The 27,485-nt window shown below is 35.0% G+C and overlaps 1 protein-coding gene across 1 annotated transcript in view; it reads right to left on the bottom strand.

Annotated features, from left to right (window-relative positions):
* The window catches only part of EML6 (echinoderm microtubule associated protein like 6), a 116,766-nt gene that overhangs the window by 29,316 nt on the left and 59,965 nt on the right, over positions 1 to 27,485 (bottom strand). The window contains exons 9-24 of the mRNA XM_009886007.1: positions 25,573 to 25,829; positions 24,992 to 25,204; positions 23,931 to 24,098; positions 22,923 to 23,029; positions 19,728 to 19,846; positions 18,880 to 19,066; positions 18,093 to 18,198; positions 13,969 to 14,062; positions 10,460 to 10,560; positions 8,328 to 8,530; positions 6,832 to 6,943; positions 5,983 to 6,110; positions 4,236 to 4,377; positions 2,814 to 2,966; positions 2,411 to 2,542; positions 429 to 517 (exon numbers count right to left, since the gene is read on the bottom strand). Coding sequence (XP_009884309.1) covers positions 429 to 517; positions 2,411 to 2,542; positions 2,814 to 2,966; positions 4,236 to 4,377; positions 5,983 to 6,110; positions 6,832 to 6,943; positions 8,328 to 8,530; positions 10,460 to 10,560; positions 13,969 to 14,062; positions 18,093 to 18,198; positions 18,880 to 19,066; positions 19,728 to 19,846; positions 22,923 to 23,029; positions 23,931 to 24,098; positions 24,992 to 25,204; positions 25,573 to 25,829 — 2,311 coding nt within the window. The remainder of the gene's footprint in view (positions 1 to 428; positions 518 to 2,410; positions 2,543 to 2,813; positions 2,967 to 4,235; positions 4,378 to 5,982; positions 6,111 to 6,831; positions 6,944 to 8,327; positions 8,531 to 10,459; positions 10,561 to 13,968; positions 14,063 to 18,092; positions 18,199 to 18,879; positions 19,067 to 19,727; positions 19,847 to 22,922; positions 23,030 to 23,930; positions 24,099 to 24,991; positions 25,205 to 25,572; positions 25,830 to 27,485) is intronic.

The raw sequence follows: 27,485 nt of genomic DNA, 5'->3' as shown, positions 1-27,485 counted from the left end.
AAAATAGAGCATGTCTGATGCTTAAATTACTTAAAGATTTTCTGAGGTGCTAAACATCGGCAATTTTGTAGCAGAATTACCTGTCAACATCCTTAAAAGCCAGGTGATACCGTTTAAAGATGGTTTATAACTTGCATGCGCACTGATTACACAGAAAACAGGTGACTGTTCAGGAAAGGGGATTATGAGGAATCACTGCTATTACACAAACAACAATAAATTTAGAGATACAAACAGAAACTGGCAAGTCCTACCATCACAAATTCTAGGAAAAACACTATAGAGAATGATTAAATAATTCTAATTCTAACCGCTGTAAATATAGTAGTTTAAAAGGAATAAATATACCACTTCAAGACAAACTATGCTAATTTTCAACAGTCCAGAAAAATAACTTCCACAGTAAAAACAGTAAGCATAATTCGTACCTCAGCAATTCTTATAATATGCCTTTTCCCCCTTGGTGCTTCAAAAAATAGTTGTTCTTTGGCACCAGAATTGACTTGCAATAACTTTCCTGGATATGAAATGAGAGTTTATTATGAATCTTATTCATTATTATGAACTTTCTTTTGATTGAATGAAAATATTTCTAGGGGTAAGCTAAGAAATTATCCTCCAGAGAGTTATTCATAGCAAAACTAAAACAGATGTTTAGAATCACTCTCATTAAGAATCCTGTACTCCTGATTCACTGCAGAAGTAATATTTTAAATATCATCCAACATCCTTAAAAAATTACTGTCTTGCAGCAAATCACTTTCTTCTGATAAGAAATATTTTTCTTGTGTTTTCATCATGGTAATGGAAAGTAAAAAAAAATAAAAATGTATATGCTATTAATTTTCGTAACGGTTTTGCAAGACAGCTTTGCCAAAAGTTAAAAACATTGTAAGCTCCTCTCTATTTTGCACTGCCTAACTGGCATACTGTCCAGCTACACACCAAACTGTTCTTGGCATTCAAGGCCAGGTTGGATGGGACTTTGAGTAACCTGGTCTAGCGGGAGGTGTCCCTGCCCATGGCAAGGGGGTTGGATACTAGATGATCTTTAAGGTCCCTTCCAACCCAAATCATTCTATGATTCTATAAACAGGAAGTTTACCATACCCATACAAATACTGTGATACTAGGAAGATAATCCTATATGCAACTGACAGTATGTTCGCAAGTATTTGTGCATGAAGAAGCAAAAAATGCTTTCAAATTCAGTTTTACAATATAAGAAAATTAAAGCCATTTCCCAAATTTTTCAAGTTATAACAACTACAGTACTGCAAGAAATCCTGTGGGGACTTATTATCATAAAAGCAGTTCTACACTATTGAAACTGCATAACTGCCAGGGAAAGCACTCATTTACCATGAAACCCTGGATTAGATTATCAACTGATACTAACTAGTGCAGTTCCAATGTTGCTATATTTTGACGGGACATCTTTGTCTTTAGTTACTTGAGCTATATTCAGTCTGTTGGAATCACTGACAACAAGAAATGCAACATGGGACTACAGTACTATTATGCCCTTCCTATCTGACCTGTATAAAACAGGTTATACAATTTAGTATCTTAATCCTTTACATCTAGAATTTCAGTTAGAGTTTCCAATAAATACCATTAAGGACACAAAGCATTTTCAGGTTTTTTATAGTTCATGTCTGCACATGTAACACATCCAAGAACTGGCTACTACAGATATATAGGCAGTATCAGACAAACTGCTATTACTATGTGTACACCTATCAGTAGACAGATTATCAGGGTTGTAAGCAAGCACACAGTGCCAGCGCAGTTGCAGCACAGCTTACTAGCTCAAGAATGGCACCCAGACCTGAACAGATTGGTTCTGAAAGGAGGTTAGCTCCTGTTGTCAGTGAGCTTGCACCGCATTTTGGGACTAGTGCAACAGAGGAAGGAGGGCTCAGATACACAGGTGGTTCCACACAGAATCATATTAGGTCCAGGAAGGCTTATTTGCACGAGCTCATTACTGATCCTACTAGACTTAATTAGTTGTGACAATAAGGCTCTCTAACTCCATTGCCATGATTACCATGTAATGCTCAGCAAAGAAGAAAGGAAGTTGGACATAAAAGGTGGAAGAGAAAAATATGCCACACACTACACAACTATAAAAAGAACAGGGCAAAGAAAAGCAATATTATGTTCATAAGTGACATTTTAGTCATATGTTGTCAGCAGTGAAGTACCATGTACTCTGGTACAAATTCTACAAGTGAGGATGAATTCCACAAACAAATGTCATTGCACTGAACCCATATGGTGCTTGATGTCGCAAAATCATTTGCATTAGTAGTTACAGTTTATCTTAGTAAATGGTACGAGAACAGTTTTCTGATATTCCATTTTATAGGCATTTTAAATCTGTATCTCTGGTCAAACATTTTACCTCTTGAGTCCCAGTCAATGTGTGTGATATAGCTAGATGCACCTTTACAAATGCCAACTCTTTTGCTGGTGAGTACATTGTAAATATCTACAAAATTATCATGGGAAGCCACAGCCAGGTACTTTCCTGATTCTGTAAAGGAGAGACACTGAAGTTATTAAAGGTGTACATGTTATAAATGTTATTGTTATGCAATTTTACTACTGTAGTGCATCCAAATGCACCAGTTAGGGGTGGGTCCTATTATACTAGGCTGCATACAACCATATAGAACTGTAAAGTATTTAAATACATGGAGCGCATATAAAGACAAGCTACCTTCTGAACACTCAATCTTTTCTCTAGAGGAGAAAAACAAACTCCAAGGTAAATGCTGCCCTTTCACCTTATCATCTGATTATACCTCGTGAAAACTTTATATCTGAGATCATTTCTTTTCTGTGGTGAAAAGAGACCATATCTTCAACAGTGTCAGCATTTACCACCAGAAAACTCCCATCATTCAACCCTACAGCCAAGGCTTTCCCATCAGGAGAAAAGGCACAGCACCGTCCACCTACAAAAGAAAATGGAAAGGAGTATCTTAAAGTTTACAAACTTAGGATAGAGAAAACCATCAACAAATTGCAACTGAAAAGTTTTTACATCAAGTATATGCTTTTAAAAGCATATGCTTTTAAAATAGGTTTGTTATTTGTTAAAACAAATATATTATGTGATAGGAGGGGTATGAATAATGTTTTACTAAATAGGAATGTACCCTCTGTATAGGCTGTTCTGACAATAGTGATTTGATTAGTCTTGAAACGGGTTTAGGTGAAAATATCACCTTCCAACTATGTTCTAAACATACCACTGATAGAAATAAAATAAAATAAAATAAAATAAAATAAAATAAAATAAAATAAAATAAAATAAAATAAAATAAAATAAAATAAAAACATACATAAAGGAAATCCAATTGGAAAATTCAAAGACTCATTATGGGCAGCATAACTACATGTCTTTCAGGGATACTACACTTTAAAGATTCTTCGTTATATGACTGAATAATGGTTCTTTTCAGGTGGAGCACATTTAAAACAGAGATGTACTACATTTCCTCCGCTTACTTTTTGCCTCAACATTATTTCTGACCATACTCTCTCCTACAGCTATCCTCATCTGTCCCCGAGTTCACTTCTCCAAAACAATTGACTTTGTTTTCCCTCAGCCAGTTAGAGTTTCTGCGCTCTGGACCCGTAACTGAAAATGAAGCATGTTGAATTTACACCATAAAATTTCCTGAGGGATATCAATGAATAAATGAAATAAGAGTAATTTTGAGAAGGCAGAATCTTAACATTGCTCATCTAATTTTATACAGAGAAGAGGGCAGGAAAACTGTTCATTTGCAGAGAAGTTGGCCTAACACGTAAAGTTCATATTGCCACTGAAAGCTGATTGTGCTCAACACGCAGAAAATTTTATGTTTGTCTTTATAAAGAAACTTTTTAATGTCAGCAACGAATAGGCTGACCTTAAGTATTCTCAGGAAGGAAAATGATTCTGAGGTCAGCTCATTCCCTTGGCATCAGAAGAAGATTAAAGTTCATTTTGTTATTATTCATTACAATAGATTATAATCCTTTTTCTTTCTACCCTTTTCATTGACTTGACACATGCCAAAGACAATTTGCTTCCTATGCTTCCAGTTACTTAATGACTGTGTCCTCTTCCTACCTAATTAATGCCTGTGATGTGCACCGAAAGCAAAGATGTAATGATGATACTACTCTATTTCTGTAACAGTTCCTTTCACAGTGTAAGGCCAAATGAGAATTACCTTTTTTGAGTTTCCTCACTGCCAGCATGCGGTGCTGGGATGAAAGTTCCCATATTCGTAGTGTTTTATCATCACTCACTGTTGCACAGACAGGCAAAAGAGGATGAGCTGCCAAGCCCCAGACTTCTCCTTCCATATGTCCCTAAAGGAAATCATTTAATATAAGAGAAAACAATGCATTTGGGTTTATGTAATTAGTTCTAGCACTTGCCTTGCCTCCTTTTACAAGTCTCAGGAAATAAAGCTTTCACCATCTCCTCTCAAAACTTTTCCACATTCAAACAGACCAGAATGTCTGGTCTGTTTCCTCTGATAACCACCTAAAATATTCTTTTCCATAGTCTCCTCCACTATTACTAGCTGTAATTCCTGTTCTTCCAATGCTCTCTCTTCCAGACTTGAAATGGACAGGAAATAGTTATTCCACAAAGAGGACTTTATCCTGAAATCCTAGTATAGGCTAATCTGTCTTCAAGTTTTATGTAATTTTTTAGATCCTGGAAAACTTATTTGCCCAGCATATGCATACTTAGTTCTTTTAATTGTTCCTCAGAACTCAGTTTTAAAAATTTTTAAATCACTCTTCCTGCTTTTTCTAGATTTCCTTCAGTTTGCATACAGCTTGCTGGCACAGCAATTTAGAGTTAAATCATTTCTTACTATTCTCAATCTGAATTTCAGTTTGGTAACTGGCATTTTTGTTCAGATGGAAAAATACAATTAAAAGAAAAAGGGGAGGAACTGTCATGACATCTTGATGACACCTTATGTATTTTCTATTTTGGCTCAAATTGATGCATGCAAGCCTGTAATTTAAGATGGATGACAATTACAACTCTTTTCTCTGTCAGAAAACTCACAACAATCAGGCAATTTTACTGTCTCGCAACCCTTGTATTCATGTGAAGGGAACTATGTTAGGAAGAGATTGCAATTCCAAAGTGGTGAATGAGTTGCATAATTTACAAAATACAGCTTTGCGCATTTATGTTAGTAAGGCTGCTGTGCAGGCAATACAAATTTGTAGTATTACTTTATGTGGTCAGAACTAACTGGAAAGAAAAATACCAAGGAAACCATATTTTTGTAAAAAACAATGTTAATTTAGTCAGTTATAGAAAACAAAGTAAAAACTTGACAAATTATAATTCAGTAAATTATATATACTATTTTCTACATGTATGCATTAGGGTTATTCAAGACACTAAACCAAAGCAACATCAAATGCATCAGTGGACATATATTTGAAAACTTTTTAACCAGACATTCAAAATACTTTGTCTTGCAAAAAGACGTTTCTTTATGCTTTATGCAACGACAACTGCATGCCACTGTAGAAAGGTGTCATAAGTCTAAAATAATTTTTCACACAATAAAGTATAGGATCCTTTAGAATATGCTATATTATTTCAGTAAAAGCAAATAAATGGAACCACACTGTCAAAAATTGTGTTAGCCCTATTCCTCATTTTTCATTTTTATGTAGGGTCCTAAACTAAAATGTCTAAAAAATTCATAAAAAAAATCTTATCAGCATTTGAACTTAAAGCTTTGTTCGTTTTACCTTCAGAATTCTGTAATCTACAGTGAAACTAAAAGTCATTTACATAAGAAAGCATCAACTTCTGCCTGAGCAAGGAAAGCATCAGTGGCCAAAAGGATTAATGAAAACAGAAAAAAATGACTGGGAAAATCTTATAATGTATTTCTACAGGGAATATTTTGATATGGAAGATCCATACAGTACCTGAACAAGTAGAGTCATAGGGCCACTTTTATCAATTTCAAGTATCTCTCCATTTTTAGTCCCCACTAGTATATGTCCATGTCCTAGACTGATGGCTCGAATAGAAGGATTGTCTTCTAAAAGTAAACCTGAAGAATACAAAGATATTAATTTTAGGGTTTTATTGTGAAATCAAAAAGAGATTCATATGACCTATAATTTATATAGTTTATATAATCTATAATTAAAATCTGTTTAAAATCATGAAACATGAGATACACTTGCCTGATCAAACTACTAAATAATCCATGGATTTAATTAATAGTTCAAAGGAGGGAAGCTTGTGCTAGCCTATATTGCGGCCACATCAAGATTGATATTTTACTGCTTTAACAGCTATAAGGCATTTAGATGCTCCAGCAACATGGATTTACATGATTATCTGTGAATACCACTTTACAGACTTCCACACTGATGCCTGGGGAAGCAGAATTTAACAGGTCTTTCCAACTCATAGGGATCCTGGTCTCACTACATGAAATTTGGCCGCTTGAGGAAGCTAGCTGCTAAAAAGAACAGATTTTGGAACAGCTAAGACTCACAGGCTTGTGACATTTCTTTTTAAAATCATTTATTCAGTGAAAACAAAGCCAAATGTCACAGAATAGAGGAAGAAATAGCAGAAGAAACTATAAACGGCAAAGAATGTGTGAAATAAAACTTGAATCAATCAAAACAGAAAATTCCAGCACAGAGTAGTAAATATTATTATTGTTCCCTTTCTGTTCTGGTAAGATTTGACACCTATTACTGCAATTTTTCCAGCCTTCATGCATATAGTCCTTATTAAAACACACTGAATAGTAATACCTTTAGAACTAGCAGATAGTGCTGCTCTTTTAATAGCATATGTCTTCAGGCATCTTTCAAACATATCATCCCAAAGCGCCACAATTCCATCTTTTCCACCAGTTACAAAACCCTGTACGATCACAGTATGAAAAAATACACAAATGTCAGCACTCATGTTAATATTTTAAAAGACATGTCCAAAGGCAGTATAAATTATCCCCTGCATTTTATTCATGTGTCGAATTGAAAAGACTGGAGCCTAAACCTATGAATAAAAAAAATACAAGGGAAGAAAATGTAGACAGTTGCTTTTCTACGGTTATAAGGACTCATAACCATGCAGAGTATTGTAAATAGTAATGCTGGACCATAACATTTTTCTGGATGTGGAAATAAGCTATGGAAAGATACGTGCTTCATCCTTAGAAGAGCCAGTAGTTTGTAATAATAGTTTCTCAAGTTATTCCAAATTCAATGGAATTAACAGATGCTTCAAACTGAGTCCTAATAATGCATAGGGACCAATTCTTTGATTAATTCCCTTTGTAGATTCTCTTTAGCCATGCCAAGTGAGTGCAAAACACAGCATAAATTTAACCAACAAAAATTTAAGTGAAGAGGATGTTCAGAAGATAGAGTGCTGAGATCAAATAGAAAAATTGATGGAAAAGCTAGGAACAATCAATTAGGGCCAGAAAGGATTGAGCCACAGGGATTTTAACTGACCTTGATACATAAAAATGTTAATAGCCAATGGTCTTCTCATTCTACACTTTTGAGGCTGAAACTATAATCTCAAAAAGGATATTATATTATCAACATCTTCAAATTGCCACCGGATTTCAATCGGCAAAACTTTGCCCCAACCTAATTTATGTGATGTCAATAATATATTTTGCCGTAGTTTCTTTTGAAGATTTATTGATGCAACTGAAAGAAAATACTTTTGATATCTAGAATAATTAACTCAGAAAAACAAAATCTTTGGATATTTGAAGTCTTGCTTGCTTAAGGTACAGTGATAACATTATTAAAAAATTCGTGTTTCATATTTTAGAAACTGATAATGCAAAAATACTTTTGGGATCGTGTCAAAGAGGCAATGAATGTTACCTGTTACTCTTTTGTGGTTTACAAATATGAAAATGATATGCATGAACACAGTGAGAAATAAATTCTGCATATTTAGAGGACAGAAAGCTATTGGTCAGGTAACAAGCACATGTAACACGGTGCTTACAAATACACATCTATCAAAACAACAGAACTCATTAATATTGGTTTCGTGATTTTTATCACATTCAGATTCATCCAGTGCAACTTGTTTTCTATTACGTTTTTTTTTTACTAAAGCACCTCCAATGTTAAGTGCAATGTAGAACAACGTATTGCTTACATACACATGTACAAAACCTGAGTAATTTTATTAGGAGTTATGTTAGTTATACACTTCTAAAATCCAGTATTGCAACAAAAATAATAAAGATGAGTGGATCATGTAAGATGATAAATACCTTATCCAATGCATGCATGGCAAATACAGGTCCATCATGGGCTTTCACTGTCTTAAGCAACAGAGTATCCTTCCAGATATAAATGTCTCCAGTAGCAGCGCCAGAGAAAACTAAATCTTCTATTCGCCCATATGAAACACTCATCATAGTTTCTAATTTTCCAGTAGTTCCAAATGTTCCTCGTTTTGATGTAAAGCCTCCACCTGCAATATAAACAAAAGTCAGTCTTTTTATATTTTGGTTTGTAGCCATAGTGCTGTAAAGGACAAATGTCTTGACCCCATCACCTCTTGTGATTGGCTAAGACCTAGTAGATAATAGAAATACTGAAAACATAGTGCACAAGGGAAAAACATAGTATAAGAAAGTCAATCTAGTAATGACAGTTTTGAAGCAGTACAGGCGCTATTTTTCAGATTGTTATTTCCAAGCAAATGATAAATTTTGATGAGGAACTGTGTGGAAAGAATTAATACAATGGCTGGCAGAATATTTTTTGCACAAAACAGCCTGCTGAGCTCCTGCCAAGCTTTTTCTCTTTAGAGGCGACAACTACACAGGAGATACTAGCGGTTTGTTTTAGTTGTCCACTGGCAACCTGACAATTTGACAGCAGTTTTGCAGAATAAATGGTAGGATTTGCTCCTCTTCTGATTGTCAGAGAGCCAAATTGCCACAGCCTTACTTTGGTTCAGAAAGCCGGAAATAGCCATATGCGCCCATGAATTCAGTGCTCGCAGACAAAAATACACATAGAATTACAAAATATTATAGGCAGTGGTGTCCTTTGCTTCAAGTCACCATATATTTCACAGTTAACACCAGACTGATAGTCCAAATTCCACTGAGCAAATCTTAATTCAAAATATGCCAATTTTATTGCAAAGAGATTATTCTTGGAATAAGATTATTCTTGGAGTAAGATACTGCTTAATGCAAATTCCTGTAATAGAATTTGGCAAACAGCAATGCAAGTCTATTTAATTACTACAAAAATAACCTAAACATAAAAATGCAGGAAAAAAAAAAAAAGTAATTTTTAATCTAAGAGCACCTGAACCACTTCAATACTGTAAAGTACAGTATGAGTGTAGGAACTTTTTAAAAGTATCTGATTTTGAATTGTCTTGAATTCTATTTTTAGCTGCCCTTGTGCTGCCTGCCTTTACTGAATTTTACACACAGAAAATGCTCTCCGAGACCCTCTTACCAAGTACTGATATAGCGTGCATATGATTAAAAGTCACGAAAAACAAAATATCCAGCCCCAAATATAAAATATCCTGAAACAGAAACCAACTTTGCTGTCTTTCTCAGTTTGACAGAACAGTCTAGACTGATAGCTATGTCCCATTCTGAATATTTTGCTTATTAGCTTGCAGAATCTTATTCTGGTTTCAAGTAATGGAAAACACATTTTCATTTTTCATTATTTAGAAAAGGAAACAAAACTCCTGTGTCATATGAAAAATATATTACCTTGAGATCTTTATTCTTGTGATATCACATCATGATACTAACCTAATGGATAAAACATAAATTACTATAACTGAACTTCTGAAAAATACTGGATTCTTTAATTCTGTTTTGTTTTGCCAAGGCACATATTTTAAGGTCTATCCTCAAACCTACCTTTCTAGCCCGGCACCTTGAAACATGTGCTTCCATCTCTGGAAGTCATCTCTGATGACTGAGGAACAGATCTACCTTGAAACTGAAGGGTTGCTGGAGTGTTACATCAGTACCTGAAGCGCAAACCTACCATTTTTAGCAGTGTTCCAGAGGCACCTAAGTTTCTTAGCTACCAGCTGGCATTTTCACAACAAGGGTCATAATCTGCCTAAGTGAATTACAGGACCGCATGTTTTCTGAAAGCCAAGGATGTTTGTTCAGGAAAAATATGTAATAGTATGACTTGAGTTAAAAAACAATTAGCTGGAAATGACTTCCAAAGAGAAAGGAATATTGTGACGTTTGCTGATTCAGAGATAGACTTTCACCTTTTTAGTATTTTGGTAACTAGAAAATTGCTTTACAAATAAAACAAATTCTTAAAGTGAGAATATGACATTCCTGTATTAAAAATACACACATTCTCACATAAATTAAATATAAAATATTCAATACAGTACCTGTTTGCTGCCAAAATTTGATATGCTTCATCCCAACTGTGACTAGTTTGTCTACATGATGTGGATTACACTTCACTACAAATATTTTATCTTTATGGCCCCTGCAATAAAAATAAAAATTAAAAAACATGGTAAGGGATGACTTGACATTTCAAACTAATTTGTTTTAAATAGGCATTTCATTATATTAGACTAACTAAACAGAGTCTTTAGCAATGAGAGGCTAATCACCATGTCTGTAGTACTCTTGGTGCAAACACAACAGTATGAATCTATAACATTATGAGGATTGGCAGGTGAGTCACAGCAGCTATGTCTATATTATGTCTACCATCACTACCCTATCTAACAAAAAGTAGAGAGCCGTATTTCTAGCCTGCAAGAGCTTAGCATTGGAAGCTGACTCAAAGTTGGCAGAATGTATTTGAACATACACCATGTAAGAATTAGACTACATAAATGTGGTGAATAAAAATTGTCTCCCGCTGAATTTCAGTTAAGTCATAATGAAGAAGCAGGCAACAAAGGTCAATGCAATTAAGAAAAGGTATAAAGAGCAGCATAAATATTTAAATTAATAAATATTTAAATCCTCTGTCAAGAAAAAAGAGGGAGTTTTTAACCTACTGTGCTTCAAGAGGGAAAAATAAAATAACAAATTATAAAATTATAATTTAGGAAACAGTTCATTAAGCAGCATATACACATTCAAATTTAGTTCTCAGGTAATTAAAATTATTCTGTTGGAGTATCTATAGGAATTCGTATGTTTAAGTTTCACCATTGAAAAAAAATATTCCCAGATGCAAAGTAGTAATTATTTCTATTTCAGTGTTTTATAAAAAGCAAAAATCACTAACTTTTCAATATGAATTTTCAAGTTTTGTACTATGAGAATGTCACTTTCATCTGACAGGTTTAGCAGATCTGAAAAATCACACGGTTCTGGTAACCCTTCTCGGTTTCAGTATTTTCTTCTAGTGAATCAGTCTAGACAAAACCCAGTCCTTTACACCTTTGACATCTGAAGTACATCTTGCTATTCCTCCTTCTCCTGTTCCTCTACTTCGCTATAATGATGCCCAGCCTTTCAGTTCAGGCCCATTACACTGCTTCTTCTGGAAGCATCTATCACACAGGCAAAATGTACTGCTGTGAGTCCAAAATCAAACTAATTGCATCCCAGTGCGGGTGTCCCCTGTAAAATGACAAGAGTATGTCTGCCTGTGTGATAGGATGAATAGTGCTGACACAAGAGATCTGGACTATATGGCCTATGTTTCCACCCCAATTTCCTACAACGGTCAAACTAAACACATACACAAGCCTGTGTAGTTTTTGTGTCCTTGTGTTCCAAAGGACTGGCACAGACATTTGCTCTTACAGGATGAAGAAAGCAAAGAACATTATGGTCACCAATTTAGACTGTAAATAAATTTGACAATGCCCCTCTCTTAGAGATTGGAGTCAACTAATACAAAACACTAGGATCAAACAGGAGCAGCATTGCATCAGCACGTAAGGCAGGAGAAGCCAGTGAAAGCAGCTCAGATACGTTTTGATTCTAACAGTGTATGCTTACTCAATAAGGATTTTAATGAAACTAGACGGAAGATCGTAGAGGCAAGATAAGGAAACAAGTTGTAGAATTTATGTAGTGAGCAATTAAAACAAATAAATAAGAGTATATTCTGAACATAGTGACAAGAAAAATGAGATGTCATGCTGAAATAAATCATCCTAAAAAGATTAAGCAAAAAGGATATTCACAAAAAATAAATATAAAATAACTACGGAATGAATATAATGAATGTTTGCACGTAGTGAATATACGCTTCATTTTTCAGGTTTTGTCCTTTAGATGAATTCTTCTTGTGCATCTATATGATAGTAAGGAGATGTCCTTCTATTTTTCTTGTCTGCTAACGAGGGTCACGTCTAAAATTTGGATGTAAACTTTCCTGACTTGGTTTTTATCTCTCTCTTTATGTGTCCTACTGTGCTTACCAGAATGGGGGACTTGCCTTTAGGCACTGCAAAAATATAAATAGTAACTTAAATTGGAACTTTTTAGATGATAAATTATTTTTTATGCTTTCTGTGAGGACCCTGCATATTTTCAAAATAATAGATTAGCAATAATAGTAGATACATTTGGTACATATAGTATCATACACTGAAAAGGACCCGAGTACTTAATCTTATCTCTCTCCTGTGAGCAACAAGAGACAGGTAGCCGTACAGCCCATCATTATCTTGTTTTTAAAAGCTTAGCAGGTCTCTATGGGAATATACAAGGTATTTCTTCGCTTGTGAATCTGAAGTACAATCTGTCTGGAGATAGTAAAACTAGGATTGGAAAGCAAATGAAAATGTCATGTTTGACAACACAAACAACACTTGCTAAGCAAGGTCTACATCACAAATTTTAAACAGGATTTAAAATCTTGCTGCCTAATGAACTGGATGTCTGAAACAAAATTATATAGCTAATATAGATTATGGTACCCACACACTTGGATCGAAACGTTTATTTCTTCAGTAACAGTATACTACTAACAGATAAAAGTACCAGGAGAAAATCTTATCATTTCTTCTGGAACATGTCACTGTATAATAATAGAAGTAAATTATCTTTCACAGGCACTTTTTTGCAGTTATACTAATAATTTCTACTGACCAATGCCAGATGTTACATGGTTGCAGACAGCATATAAAATTAATTCCTTGCTTTTCTGGTACACAAGTCCATGCTTACATAAATTATACACAAATCTAGTATCTTGACTTCAGAGGTACGTTTGATTTGCCTGAGGGTAAGACAGAAACCAGGTTCTCAAACAGTTTGATTCTTCTAACGTGTACAATGAGTATAGTATAAAGAAAATATTGCAATTCAATATTTTCTAGAAGAAAAAAAAGCAAACATGTAAACTCCAATCCAATTCTCTTCCCAACACTGTTCCTTTCAAGCAATAGCAAAAGCTTCTTCACTACAGGGTTATAGCTAAGCTTCTGTTAGTAACTGCAAAGAGCAAATATCTCAGAAAAAGCTGACTCGGAAGGAAGGCAAGATGAGTAGACCTTGAAAAATCTATTTACATCAGAGGGAATACTTTTTCTTTTTAGAAAACTGATCTGTGTATGTACACTGATGGAACCCAGAATATCATCTAATGCATAAAGGAAAATATGACAACTCTGGTAACTTCTATCATGAATCAGGAAATACAATACTAACTTAACTTGAAAATCTCTAAATGAGCTATAATATCAATGTAGCTATCCGAACAGAAAGGCTAGGGAACTCTTGACAGAAATAGTTCACAGGAGTTCCAAACACTAAGCTGTAGATCCCAAAGTTTTGGATCTGGATATATCGCTCTGAAATACCATTCTGTTTTCAGAGATGTGTTCTGTTTTTTCCTATAAAAAAAGTAATACACATGGATGGTATTATTCAGAAAAATGTAATCACAGGACACATTTATACCAAGACGTATTCTCACCTGGTTGTTGCCAGCTTTTCTCCTTTTTTCCAATCCCAAAACACAATGGCATGATTATCATCTAGCCCAACAGATGCCAAATATTTTCCATCAGCTGTATAGAAGCAATACTTAATGTTAAAGGTGCTAACGCTTTAGCTGAAAAAATAACAGGCAATGAACACAACAAATACATTGTAAACTGAATTTCAAATGATGTATTACAAATGAAGCAAAAAAAAGGAACTAATACTTGGAGAGATTAGGGTTCAGATTCACTGCCCTATAGTTTCTAAAGGAGAACTTCATAGATAATCAGACAAATGAACTGAGAGAGTGAGTCAACCTGCCCAACCTCTTAAGATGACTGAAGTCTATACCAGCTGAAAGTTTATCCACAAGGAGGATTCATATTGCAATACTGAGCACCAAAATGAATTCCTACTGGGTGATGACACATCAGATTTCACAGAGCATTCTCCTAATCCATGACCTAGCCTTCCTCTTCTGAACAAAAGGTGACTTTAAATGTGGCAGCACCCTTATCAGAGACAGAACTGATCGTGTTATATGTTACAAGATTTTTCTACTTAACTTTTAACTGGATGATTGCAAGACGTTCTTTTGACTTCATTATCTTCTATTATGTTTGTATGTCTGACCTATTTTAGGTTTTTTACATTTGTATTCCTTATCAAACCATTGATCTTTCCCAAAAGCAGAAAACAAAACATTCTTGTATGTAAGTACAATGAAAGTAGGTAGGATCAAACAGGACAATGAAAGTCAATTTCATAAAGTTGAAGTACTCCAAAATCAAATTACATTTTATTTGAAATATTTCTGATCAGATGCTGCTGCTTTTCTTTTGCTTGAAATGGTGACAAGACTTATTAGTGTATAATGAAATGGGTGATTAAAAGTTAACAGGCAATGTAATGAAGCCATAAATATGATACAAAATTATAAAGCTAAAATTAACTGCTGGCTATCATCTCTTCTACTGCAGGAAAGACGCAGTACTACTGATAATGAGAGGAAGAAAAGCAAGAAGAGAATATCAAATATCATATGTAATTCAACAGTACCTAGGCATCCTTGCTACTTGTATGAAATAATGATAAACAAGAACATTGTTAACAAACTTCTAGAGAAAAACTACTATAATGAAATTTTGAAACATTTTAAAAACTAAACCATAATTGCTGAATTATATGATAAGAGAATTGAACTTTATAGGCTGTATCAGGAGTCAATTGCCTGATTTACCTTTTTTTAACTGAAGAAAAGTTAAAGGTAGAAGAAGTAAAGAAGCGGTGAGACGGCCAGAAGACTGAATGAAAGCAATGATTTGACAGGACTACTTCTTGTAGAAGTTAACAGATGTTAAGGGCTCTGTGCTTAAGCATATTTAACTTCAAGAATCAAAAGAATGCCACTGGTATAAATTACTCCATTAGAACTACTTCAAAGTTCTTAAGGCTGTATAGGTCCTCAGAGCTGGACCAGGCTCACAGTATTTATCAACTGAGTTCCATGAGAAGCACGTCAAGAAGGAGAAGGGGAATTACAGAAAGAGGAAGAGTTCACAGTTGAATGAAACATGCCTAGATGGAAGGAATGTAAGTAGGCAGCAAAGAATGAAGTTGAAAAACAAGACAGGAAACCAAAACTGAGTTTATTAAATAAATAATAATTTTAAAAAGATGTAAAGACACAAATGAGGAGACACATGAGAAAGGAAAGGAAAGCGAAGAAGACAGTAAGAACCATTCTATACTAGTTTTAGTGAGATAATAGTCTATGAAGTTAGCCAATATGAAAGGTAAATATGCATTATGTAATATGGATCATTTAAGAAAGAGGCATATTTGTATATTTTGATGAAAATAACTATTTTAGGGGAGATTCACTTGTGTAAATGGAACATGGTTAACAAAATTTTGTTGGTAAAAATACAATTTAAACTTTAGTCATTCGAAACAGGAGGTTTTATGCATTAATATTGGCTATACACTCCGATTATATCCAAAATTATAGATGTTAATTAGCCACCAGAGGGCACAAGCAAACATTGCATGAATGCAATTATAATCTTCAAATCACAATGTCATCAGAACAGTCCTACAAAAGTGACCCAGCCCTGTACACTGTTTCCAGTAATGGCCAGTAGTAGATGCTTTAGAAAGTGAGTAAGGGCAGAGAGAACCGGTAGTATAGAGTCAGCTCCCAGATCAAGTACAGCCAAAAAAAGATATCTTTGGAGTTTTAGGTTTCTTTCTTTAAGCTTCAAGTACTGTGACCTGAACCTGTTGGAGCAGGTCCAGAGGAGGGCCACAAAAATGATCAGAGGGATGGAACACCTCTCCTATGAGGACAGGCTGAGAGAGCTGGGGTTGTTCAGCCTGGAGAAGGCTCTGGGGAGACTGTATTGCAGCCTTTCAGTACTTAAGGGGGTCTTATAAGAATGATGGGGACAAACTTTCTAGCAGGGCCCGTTCCAATAGGACAAGCGGTAAAGGCTTTAAACTAAAAGAGGGAAGATTTAGAATAGATAGAAAGAAAATTTTTTTACAGACGGTGGTGAAACAGTGGAACAGGTTGCCCTGAGAGGTGGCAGATGCCTCATCCCTAGAAACATTCAAGGCCAGGTTGGATGGGGCTCTGAGCAACCTGATCGGGTTGAAGATGTCCCTGCTCATTGCAGGTGGGGGTTGGACTATATGGCCTTTAAAGGTCCTTTCCAAACTAAAATATTCTATGATTTAGAAATATCTATTACTAACACAACAAAAACTCCCTACAAAGTAGACCAAATCCTGATCCTGTAGACCAAAGTAGACCAAATCGCTCTGACCCTGTAGTGAGGTGAATATCTGCACAACCTATCTGTTCCTCTCTATGCCAAGAACCTTAACTAAAGCCAGTTAGGAATGCAATATGTGTATACTCAGGATCAGGTCCTGAAGCAACACTGTAACGATGCCAGTGGTCACTACTTTTAAAAAGAGCTTTAATATTTTTGTACAGATTTATGTCCACAGAAGATGTGGACAGATTACTCTTCAGGCTTTTATAGAGGTACATGGATTCTAATACATGGAGTACTACAATGTACAGGAATCTAATTTTTGTTAAAAATGTAAACCCAAAGTAAGTATTTTCTAAATACAAGAATGTTTGTTCAACTAGGGACTGCAATGAGAAGTTTTTTAACATCTATGCACACTATGTCAATTAGATAATCCTTATCCATTTTCCCTTCTTCTGGTACCATATCTACTTTCACAGCTAGGTTACACGCCACAGTGGATCAGCAATTTCACATTTGAATTCCAGCTCTTGGGTGGACACCAAGGCTCCTCTTCTGATAATGGAATATGACTCGGTTCCATAGACTTATCTTTGTGGAAGTAAATCTTTCATATAGGCCTGTCTCATAAATGTGATCTATGTCCTAATGAATTCTTACCGCATTTCTAGAGAGAAGAATATGAAATAAATGATGTTTAATTGAAAAAAAATCAGCTTAAGCAAAAGATAGTTCAGCTAAAGTAGTTTGTTTGATTATTTTTTTTTAAATAGAAAAATGGACGATGAAATTGTAAGCACTTTTATAAAGATGAAACAATATGTAAGTCACCACCATATGGATGATGATTTTCAGTGCTGAATACAGGAATCACCCTTTGAGAACTGAGACAACTTAGGTCATCCATCTCAGAGACAAGTAGGAGAAAGAGCAGACAACTGTTTGTCATACTTACTACTTCCGTAAACTCACTGAAAAATTTAGGAATTGTTAGCAAAGTTGAAGAATTGTATGAGCCTACAGATCACATTTCCATCTCTTTTATGCACTTCAAGTCACGGTTCTGCCTGCTTTTAAATTATTATAAGACCATGTACACAGCCACTAGAGTCCTAGCTGTATACTTAGTATTATATATTAGACATCACAAAAATCAATTATTGGTTGATTGGCAAAAGGCCCATGCTTGACTTTACTACACTCACTATTTTTATCAAAACTGTCAGCAGACTTTTATGTAAAATTTGTATTGGTTGTAAAATAGACTAGCTATTCAAATTAAGATTCCATCATTTTTAATTAATTGTTTAGATAAATGTAGGTTGTGGGTTACCTGAAAAATCCAGTGCACACACTCCTCTTTGATGCTGGCCTTTGAGCAATGATAAACATTTCAGTGTCTGCGTGTCCCAAACATGGATAGCAGCATCTCTTCCAACCTAAATCAGAGTGTTAATCGAAATATCCACTCACAGAAATTCAAAGCACACCAATACCAGTAACTAGTACTACCATATATTCAACACACTCCAGAGGTAACTACTTTTCCACTTGCCCTACTTCACCTTTTTCAAGATCTGTTTTCTCTTTTAGAGAAATATCAGTAGATATTCTCTAAAATATCAGTATTCAGTATCATACTAATGATACAATTTATCGTGATATATGAATATATATAAATATACTGAATATATCATATTCAATACCAGATATCAGTAGAGCGCCCAACATAAAATAGCCTTTTTCTGAGGAAGGCTTTTGAATGATACTATGGTACAAAAATACTGAGACTGACTAATGAAACCCCAAAACCTCCTAGGATGTAGATAAAATACAGCTTTTGCATTTACACAGATGAAAGCAGAGGTTCAAAGAGAATATAAGATTTTTTTGCAAGGCCACAGCATAAGATTGGCAGGCTTTTTGTTATGCAGGAATGATTTAATAATCACCTCAAATAGTTTCCAGTCCAGTACTCCCCAGCAGTTTGGCAGGGATACAAGAAACAATACGCAGCTACCCATATGAGAGGAAACAATCTACTGAAGGACAGAGAGAATCACATTTTTCCTAATTATATACCGTAAAGAGAATTTATTTCCATGTTTCTAAATACCCACCTGTCCAGTAGCAACATAGTCTTTCACTGGGTGAATGCTTAGGCTGAGGATGTCATCATCATGACCAAGATACAGCCTTTGAGTGTGTTGCTGCCTGTTATATACAACAGCTACAGCAGCAATATGATACACCACTTCACCAGTTTGTGTGTAGAACAAGTTATTTCGACAGTCATAGCCTCTGTAACTGAAGTAAATACAAAACAAGTTATATTCTATTTCACAACTCTGCTGATACTTTGTCTAATAAATTGTGCAAATAGTTTGTGCTTTAAGTTGAAAAGAGTACATCTGTGGTGTCAGCTTTAGCTCAAAAATATCACAGCACACAGGCAGAGAGAGACTATTCCCACCAAGACCATTCATGAATCTTCGCATGGTTTACTTTGCACCTAAATCCTAAATTAGTACTGATTTAACAAAAAGAACATATAATGCCCATAGAATCGTGTTCAGGTAAGATTTACAGGGACTTGGGTTCAAGCAGAAATCTATCAGGCATTTTAACAAATCACAGCTATCATGATCAACTTAACAGAGAAACTTTCCTCCAGGAAACATAAGGTGTAGTCAACAGCTAGTTTCAAATGTAATTTTATGAAATGCAACACTGATTTACTATATGGTTACAGTATTACAATCTTCTCTCGTTCCTCAACAAATACAAGGAAGGAAAAGAAAAATCTATGGCTAATATTCCAAAAATTACCCACAGTAACAATGACGAACAAATTAATTGTGGGTAAGCCCTGAAAAATGCTTTGTTAAATGCTCTGATGTGAATCGATTAACATTGCTAAGATGTTTTAACAATCAGAAAAAACAAGTATTATCTAATATTACTCTACCCATGTATAAACTGCAACTTCAAACTGTCCTCAGGTGCTCGCTCTCTTTTAAGGAAGGGCACAGAATGGTTTTTCTCTTTACTTTGCTGTTTCAGCTGAGGTAGGTCTTCTTTGTAAACCTGAAGAATAATTGTTAAAGTTAATTACACATCTCCAGTTTTCTAAATATTTGTATATATGAAAGTGACTTTCTTTTAAGTATTAAATTTAATATATGTTAATGTGACGTTCAGTAGTTACAACACAGAGTAAGTCACTATTGCTCCCTACAGAACTTCAGATAATAATAAATGCTTTCCAGACAATGAAATCCCCTGACATGTGAGTGGCCCAGAACATTAGTCTGTAGTAGGAGCAGCAGAGTGCATTTTTTCTAGAAGATTCCAGTCTCACCTAGCGAAAAGGAATTTAAATATTGACTGGAACTCTTTAAGTGTCTTTTAACTTCTTATGTGCTTCAGCGTACATACTCAAAGCTGAACATAACGAATTCATTCTATCTAGGGATTATGGTGAAATATACAGTAACCAACAGCACTTAAGTGATTTGCTAATGTGTCCAGAATCCTGAAGTAGAATTACAGCTCTGCAAATACACTAAAGACACAAAATACTATTAAATCTTTCAGAAATGCTGAAATCTGTGGATCTGCTAAAGATGTTTGAAGCATCTTCAAAGCTGCAGCACCGAACAAAATCCATTATAATGCTGAAATATAGATTTATTCTTTGTTTGCTGTGCCTACATTTCTTGGATTTTGCAAAAAGACAATGCAATTGTCATTCCCACAGAAATCTACGTGACTGCAAAGATGGAATACTGGATTTTTACAAGAAAGGTGTTCATATAACAAGCTGAGCTTTTGAAATGGTAGGCAAACAGAGCTTTAACATATTGTGTCTGTCACTTGTATGTATTGTACTTTATCCTGAGTGTTCTCATCCATGCACTCTTGCTCCTCAGTGAATGCTACCAATGAAACACAATATAGGATCATCATTTTCTGATGCATCTCAAAATCTAGAGCCCTCTATACTGCTTCATCCATAACATTAAATAAACCAAAACAAACCCAAACCCAAACCCAATTCTCAAAATAAGATTAATGTTTTTGTTTCCATGTGCTTTTGTACATTATTTCCTTTAACAAACTGTAAAGTGCAGCTTATGCTTGGGGTTGTCTCACACTTCCTGTATAAGATTCTATTTCAAGTTGCTTCTAGCTTTTTCGTGCATTCACCTTCCTGGAATATTGCTGTTTAACTGCCTACAACTATTTTTGCACTTTTAGTTTTAAACCCAGACGTCCTTTTTGATGCATCCTCAGCATGGAGGAGGATGCTGTCTGATTTGAATACAGACAAAAAATGAGAAGGAGGAGAGGAGGAGGAGGATGGGACAGGCACTCCCAAGTCCACAGACTTGGAGTAAAAGAGAGGGAAGGGAGAAAATTTGACAAAAACTCTATTTCATTTAGCAAATACGATCAATCTCTGCAGTAAAGAGGTAAAATAAGCTGTTGTCAGAAGGACCAATGTAATTTATTGCAGAATCTAGAAAGTGAGGTGAAAAGAGCAAGGATAGTCCTTGGCTAAAGCATGGAATATTAGAGGTCATCCTTCCACATTCTAGAAAGCAGCTCTATGTCAGCCACAAACCAACTTGAATCGAGCTTATTGTGTAATTTTCATGCTTAGTATAAGATCCCAGTTCCAGTCTGAGGAAGTTCTGACCTTTCACCATTGCAACTGATAAGGTACCAGGACAAGGTGACAAGTAATATTCTATTCACAATGACAACAGCTCCTGAAAATCAGGTCCCAGGTATTGTTAAATAGATGCAAAAGTCAGAAGACACATAACAGAATTTGATGTTAACGTTTCCTTTCCTTCAAAACAAGGATAACAGCACCCTTCCACATCACAGACTGTTATAAAGATCAGTGTTTGTGAAGTACTCAGTATCATGAACGGAACGGAAAGAACCAAAAGGAAAATAAGTCTGTCTTCAGAGACATGTTTGTGCAACGTGGCATGGAACAGCCTGATGAATGAAAAAGGATTGAATAGTTTCTTGTTAGGTAAGAACTAAATATCTCATACACCAAATGAAGAAGTCCTGCAGAAATATGTATTCATAATCCATGCACCTAAAAAGGGGAAAACTATGTTTATTATGGCATTTTCTAAACTTCATGTAACTTCGTGACTTGTTTTCTAATATAGTAGTGTGAGTGCAAATTGTTATGATGCAGATTGGGTGAAGCCTCATGTCAGGGAGCAGCAGGGTAAAATTGCTTTGTAAAAGAAGAGGGGCCAAGAGCTGAGCATGATAACGAGGCCAGACAAGACAGTGCCCTCACAGAGAGGGGTGCAGTCCCACAGTGCCTGAGTGACATGAGCACAGCAGATTTGGTGACTGTTCATGCAACACTCCTGATGATCTCCAGGCAAGCCCATAGTTACAAAGCATAAATCAACACTGAAAAACCAGGTTCAAAAGTGGAATGGCATACCATCATTCCTGAAAAAAAAAAAATCAATGCAGTAAAGAATACTTATTTGATTTGTTTTCTTCTTTCATGGAAGTAATCTATCTTAATTTATTTCAGAACATAGTTGTACTGAAAATAGAAAAAAAAAGTGTATTAAGTGAATATTAGAGACCAATTTTATTGGTTTCCATAAACTAGGGCAATTTTAATTCTTGGACATTGTTGTCTTTCGCAGTAAAAAAGAATCTGTCACAGATAAATGTATTATACAAGCTTTGTACTTATTAAGATTATTGTGATTTGACTATGCAGAAGTGATACAAAAACTCTGTGAGCTGTATTCTACAAATTGAGATTCTAAACTAATAGGTCTGAAACGTCTTCTCTAACACCTATCATTAGAATGGAAATAGCAACAAGGTCTCACGTTTAAAGTTCCTCTTTTTAAGATAGATTATTTATACTAACATATAACCATACATACACAAACGCTTTTTCTCCAAACCCTTTTAAATTCTCATCTCCAGCTAAAGTAAACTCTGATTTTATGTATATAGGTTGTGTATTCGGCTGAATACTGTCAAAATAATCTTCCTAGAGTAGTCTGATGAATTAGCTGCAAACTTCTTTTGGTTATATTTACTGAATAGTCACGATAAATTGTCAGGTAATTAGCACAATGCATTAATTTTTACTCACTTGGCGATCATAGTTGATTTGAGCTTCCTGCTCAATGTCAGAATCTAACTCTGGCACATCAGATAAATCTGAATCTGATTCTTCACTGTAGGAATCAATGCCACCCTCTGCATAAAAAAAAAAATAAATATTATCAACAAATAACATCTAATCACAAGAAAATAATACATTATATTTTTATATAATTTAGACTACATGCAAAGCAGTACTCAACAACTTTGGAAGCTTAGGCAGCTTGTAAAAATCATGTGGGCTGACTGAATGCATCAGGTTTCATTTCTGTTTCACTGCCTGGGGCAGGAGGGTGGCAGAGGGAAGGAGAATAACTGAGTAGTTACTAGTACATTTCCATCATCTGAGAGAATATTGTTTTCTTAACAGGTTTTGGAGTGAAAACATACTGATATGGTAAATAAAAACTTTCAGTGGGATCACTCTGTTTAAAAAGATTTGCTGTAACATAGGTATTTTACCAAATTTTGCAGGCACGGAGTGAATTTTTGCCTTTTTGCTGAAGGGACTCCAGTTTTCAGCAGCTGCCACTATGTCGTTCACATGGCTTTTGTAGAACATTTTTAGTATCATGGATATAAGAATGAAAAAATTCTAAAGTACAGTTATCACATATATGTGAATTTGCATTGAAATGAAAATTAAACAATTCAACATGTGTAGTCAGACTTCTGAATGCAAGTTAGATGGCTAATGTTGAAAATTTATTTTGATGTAGTAATCTCCCTCTAAATATCTTTTTTTCACACACTTTGACAAATACCATTCATGTATTCCTAAACATACAATATAGCAGACTGCAGAAGAGGTTTTTAAATGTACCTTGCCTGAAACAAATGGTTGTCTATGAAAAGTAAAATGTCCCAAACATGCTAAGTATATGTAATTCCAGGGAATTACAATAAAAATATTTTCTGTTAATTCAATAAAAGCTTTTCCAACAGTGCTGCAATGTTGATTTTATTTAACAAATAATTAAGAAGAGATCATTTTTACCTTGTGGAGATGTTTCAAGGATCCCATTTGTTATCCCTTCTGGAATAAATCGCCACTGAAAAACAGAGTGATCAGCACCTCCTGTACTTAAAACCCACTGAAAATCATGGGACCAACGTACATTGGTTACATGTGCTGAATGGCCAACATATTTTCTAAATTTAGCTCCTAAAAGAACAAAAACAGAACTGTTACTATGTAAGAAGAAAAAAAATTAACATTGTAACTAATGAAGTTAGGCTTTTAATGGAAACAGCCTAAACACTCTTATGAAAACTGAAAACAAAAAAATACTTGATATTCTGATTCTAATAGTAACTATAAAATAAAAGGGCATAAAATAATATGAATGATAAGTTCAATTCAGTTTTCCGAAAAGCACTTAAATCTTGACAGGAAGTACCAGATACATGTAGGGTTTAATTTTCACCTTTATGGCCATTACTGCTAATGTGAATTATACACATGTATTGTACTACACACATAAATTCAAACTCACTATCAGAAAATATACTTATATGATATCAAATTAAACACTGAAGATCATGGGAAGCCAAAGTGTTTTGTTTAGTTTTGTTGGCTTTATGCACAGTACAGTGCAAATACTGTGGAAATAATCCATGCTAAAAGCCTGCTACAGATATGAAGCAAACAGCTCACACAGAGCTACACTGACACACGCTAACAGACAGTGAAACCCTAGTAAAGTTTCTGAAATTGTTACTGGCATAAATTTCGATTAATTATAGTAGTGCATCTGGTGTTGATACAATTTTGATGTGATGTAAAGTCTTACTGAATTAGTTTCTGAAAATGTAATATCAGAATAAGCATGTTAAACTATACATTCTCAACAGTTCTAAAAACAAGTATATATACATTGGCAGGAAATTGCTAGATACACGGAGGGTTAAAGTCTCATCTTTATGTCCATTAATACTAACATGAATTGTGCACACACTAATTTGAATTATGCACAAGCATCAAAAGCCACAAGAAAATATACTGATGTGTTATTAAGGTAATATTGCATTCTTCAGACATACAAAATACTTTCTTACCTTTCTTTAGGCATGGAAATCTGAATAATTTAACCAGTCCAAAATCATCTCCAGTTACTAGCACTGAGCTGGTGTAATTTCCATCCACAGAGTTGACATCTGTAATGTTTGCATATTTTGGCCAAATTCCATTCACTTCAGATCCTATCACACAGGTCCATGAGGCCCAGTGAATTCCTTTGATCTCATCTTTGCTAGTTAGGTGCTTCCCAGCTGAAAATATGCAAGTGAATAATATGTTTAATAATTTGTTTTTCAGTAAACTCCATTTCTTTTCATCACATTTATCTGTGTATTCTTCTTGGGATTAACCTTTTCACCTGAATAAAGAGTCACAATTTTACTTTGAATTAGCATAATCTCACATTTGTGTTGACAACGTCACACACCTTACAAGTTCTAATGCCACTGCACACAAACATGTTAAAAACATACAGAAGTGCAAAAACATTAGATGTTTATGTAAGTTCCCATCAGGAAACTCTGCTTGCAGATGTACTATTTATATCATACTTCTGTTATTTTCTTCAAATCAACACTGAAGTTTACTTGCTCATAACATGAGCCACTTGTAAACTTACATGGCATCTTGTAGAACAGTCTCTCTCCTGCTCCATCATTGGTTTGCAAGAATTTACTATCCACAGACCAGTCAATATGAGTAATAAAGCTAGAAGATTTGTTGCATTCTCCTATTTTTTTGTATCGCTGAGCAACCGCATAGATATCCACTGGGCCATCGTTAGAACCCACAGCAAGGTAAGAGCCATCTGGTGAAAATTTCATTTCATGGATTACTTCTTTTCGGTCTTTAATATGAACTACCTCTGTCATATCTCTGCAAGAACCAATAGTGAAAATGTGAACTATACTTGCAAACATGCAATCCACAAGTTTTTAAGACAAACATGAAGATAGATGCACTGCATAATTTGTACAACAAAAAAACAGATTTCACTAAAAAAAAAAATAAATCCTTTTTTTAGAGAAGTTCCTATTGCTTTCATTGGTTATAAGCATACTTTTAAGGCAAAACATAGACACAACTTTACCTATCAATGATACTCTTCATTCTATTCACCTATTTTTAACTGTAAAACAGTTAGCTGTACAGTCTAAACTAGAATAGAATTTTTTTTTTTTTTTTTTTCCACAGACAATGGAAAATTAGTTCCATCTAAAGAGCAATTACCTCGTCTCTCACAAGACCGTGTTGAAATACTCTTTGGGAGATACCCATTTCTGCACATTGACTCTTTTGGGGACACAGGCAAACAGTTTAGATTAGAGGCTAACAATTAGAATGGTAAAGTCAGATATGATTAATCCCACAAGCCATGACCAGTAAGCTACAGCTTTGGGGGTTCCAGCACCACTGCCACCATCATCCACTGGTGGAAAAACAGAAGTGACAACACCTTGTATGTGTCTTCAGAAAAAAAATCAAGACAGCTATACAGTCTTGTTTTCAAAAAAACTGGTGCCCACGGTGTTAAATATTGCTACTGAGAAAACCAGCTAATTTTCTGGATTACTTCATAGATCCAGATCCTTCATGGCCAAGAAAAATGAGAACAAAGATTCAGGTTGCTGAGTACATGATTCAGAAAAATGCCAACAAAACACATTGCCATCGTCCAGTTTTCCTGGATCAGGGGCTGCAGATTTGTTACCCCGTCAGAAGATCTGTCACAGAAAAGGGACAGACGGAGAAGCAATTACATTCAGGGCCTTACACTAGGGGTGTTGCCACTCTTTCAGGAATAATGCTGTGTTTATCATTATCACTCTCTGCCAGCTGAATCATGAATAACGTTAGGTATCAGGCAAATTAGCAAAGACAGGATTACTGTGAGACAAAGATTAACTTCTTTAGAAAAACACTAGTCTTTGAAAAGGATTTTAAATTAATATGAACAGAATGCTTAAGTTTTGTGAAAGTCATTAAAGCAGTACATGACAGGATTTTTCACAGACCCTCCATTTATTGCAGGCTTTTCCCTCCTATCAGCTAGTAGTTCAAAGTATTTTAAATACAGGCTTACCAAACATATGGACTAACATTAAGGAATTGGTAAACTCTTCCAAGTATCAATTAAAATAGCATATGTGTTTTGAAATCAGACTATTTTATTTGGCTATTTCAGTCCATGGCCAATTTCATGTTTCACCTGCTTTTGTGTGTCTTCCATAATGGTATTCCACACAGAAAATGCCTACTGCTTATGACGCATTCATGCAAAAAAAGGCCTGTCATCTAATATGAAAAGCAGAATTCACATATATCTTGCAAATGCTTAAAAATGTCTTTCAATCACCGACTATTTTGCATAGTATCCTTTCTCGTATATGTCAGGAAACTAACCATGCGATCAAGGAGATCCCTCTCAAAACTATCGCTGTTATGCACATTTCTTTTCCCAAAATATCTGTCCAATTTCAGAATAAAGAAAAGCCAAACCCCAAAATCTTAAATTTTATCAACTTTATTACT

This window comes from Charadrius vociferus, unplaced genomic scaffold, assembly GCF_000708025.1.
Source record: "Charadrius vociferus isolate BGI_N301 unplaced genomic scaffold, ASM70802v2 scaffold455, whole genome shotgun sequence".
NCBI lineage: Eukaryota > Metazoa > Chordata > Aves > Charadriiformes > Charadriidae > Charadrius > Charadrius vociferus.
This window is presented reverse-complemented; position numbering and strand designations above follow the sequence as displayed.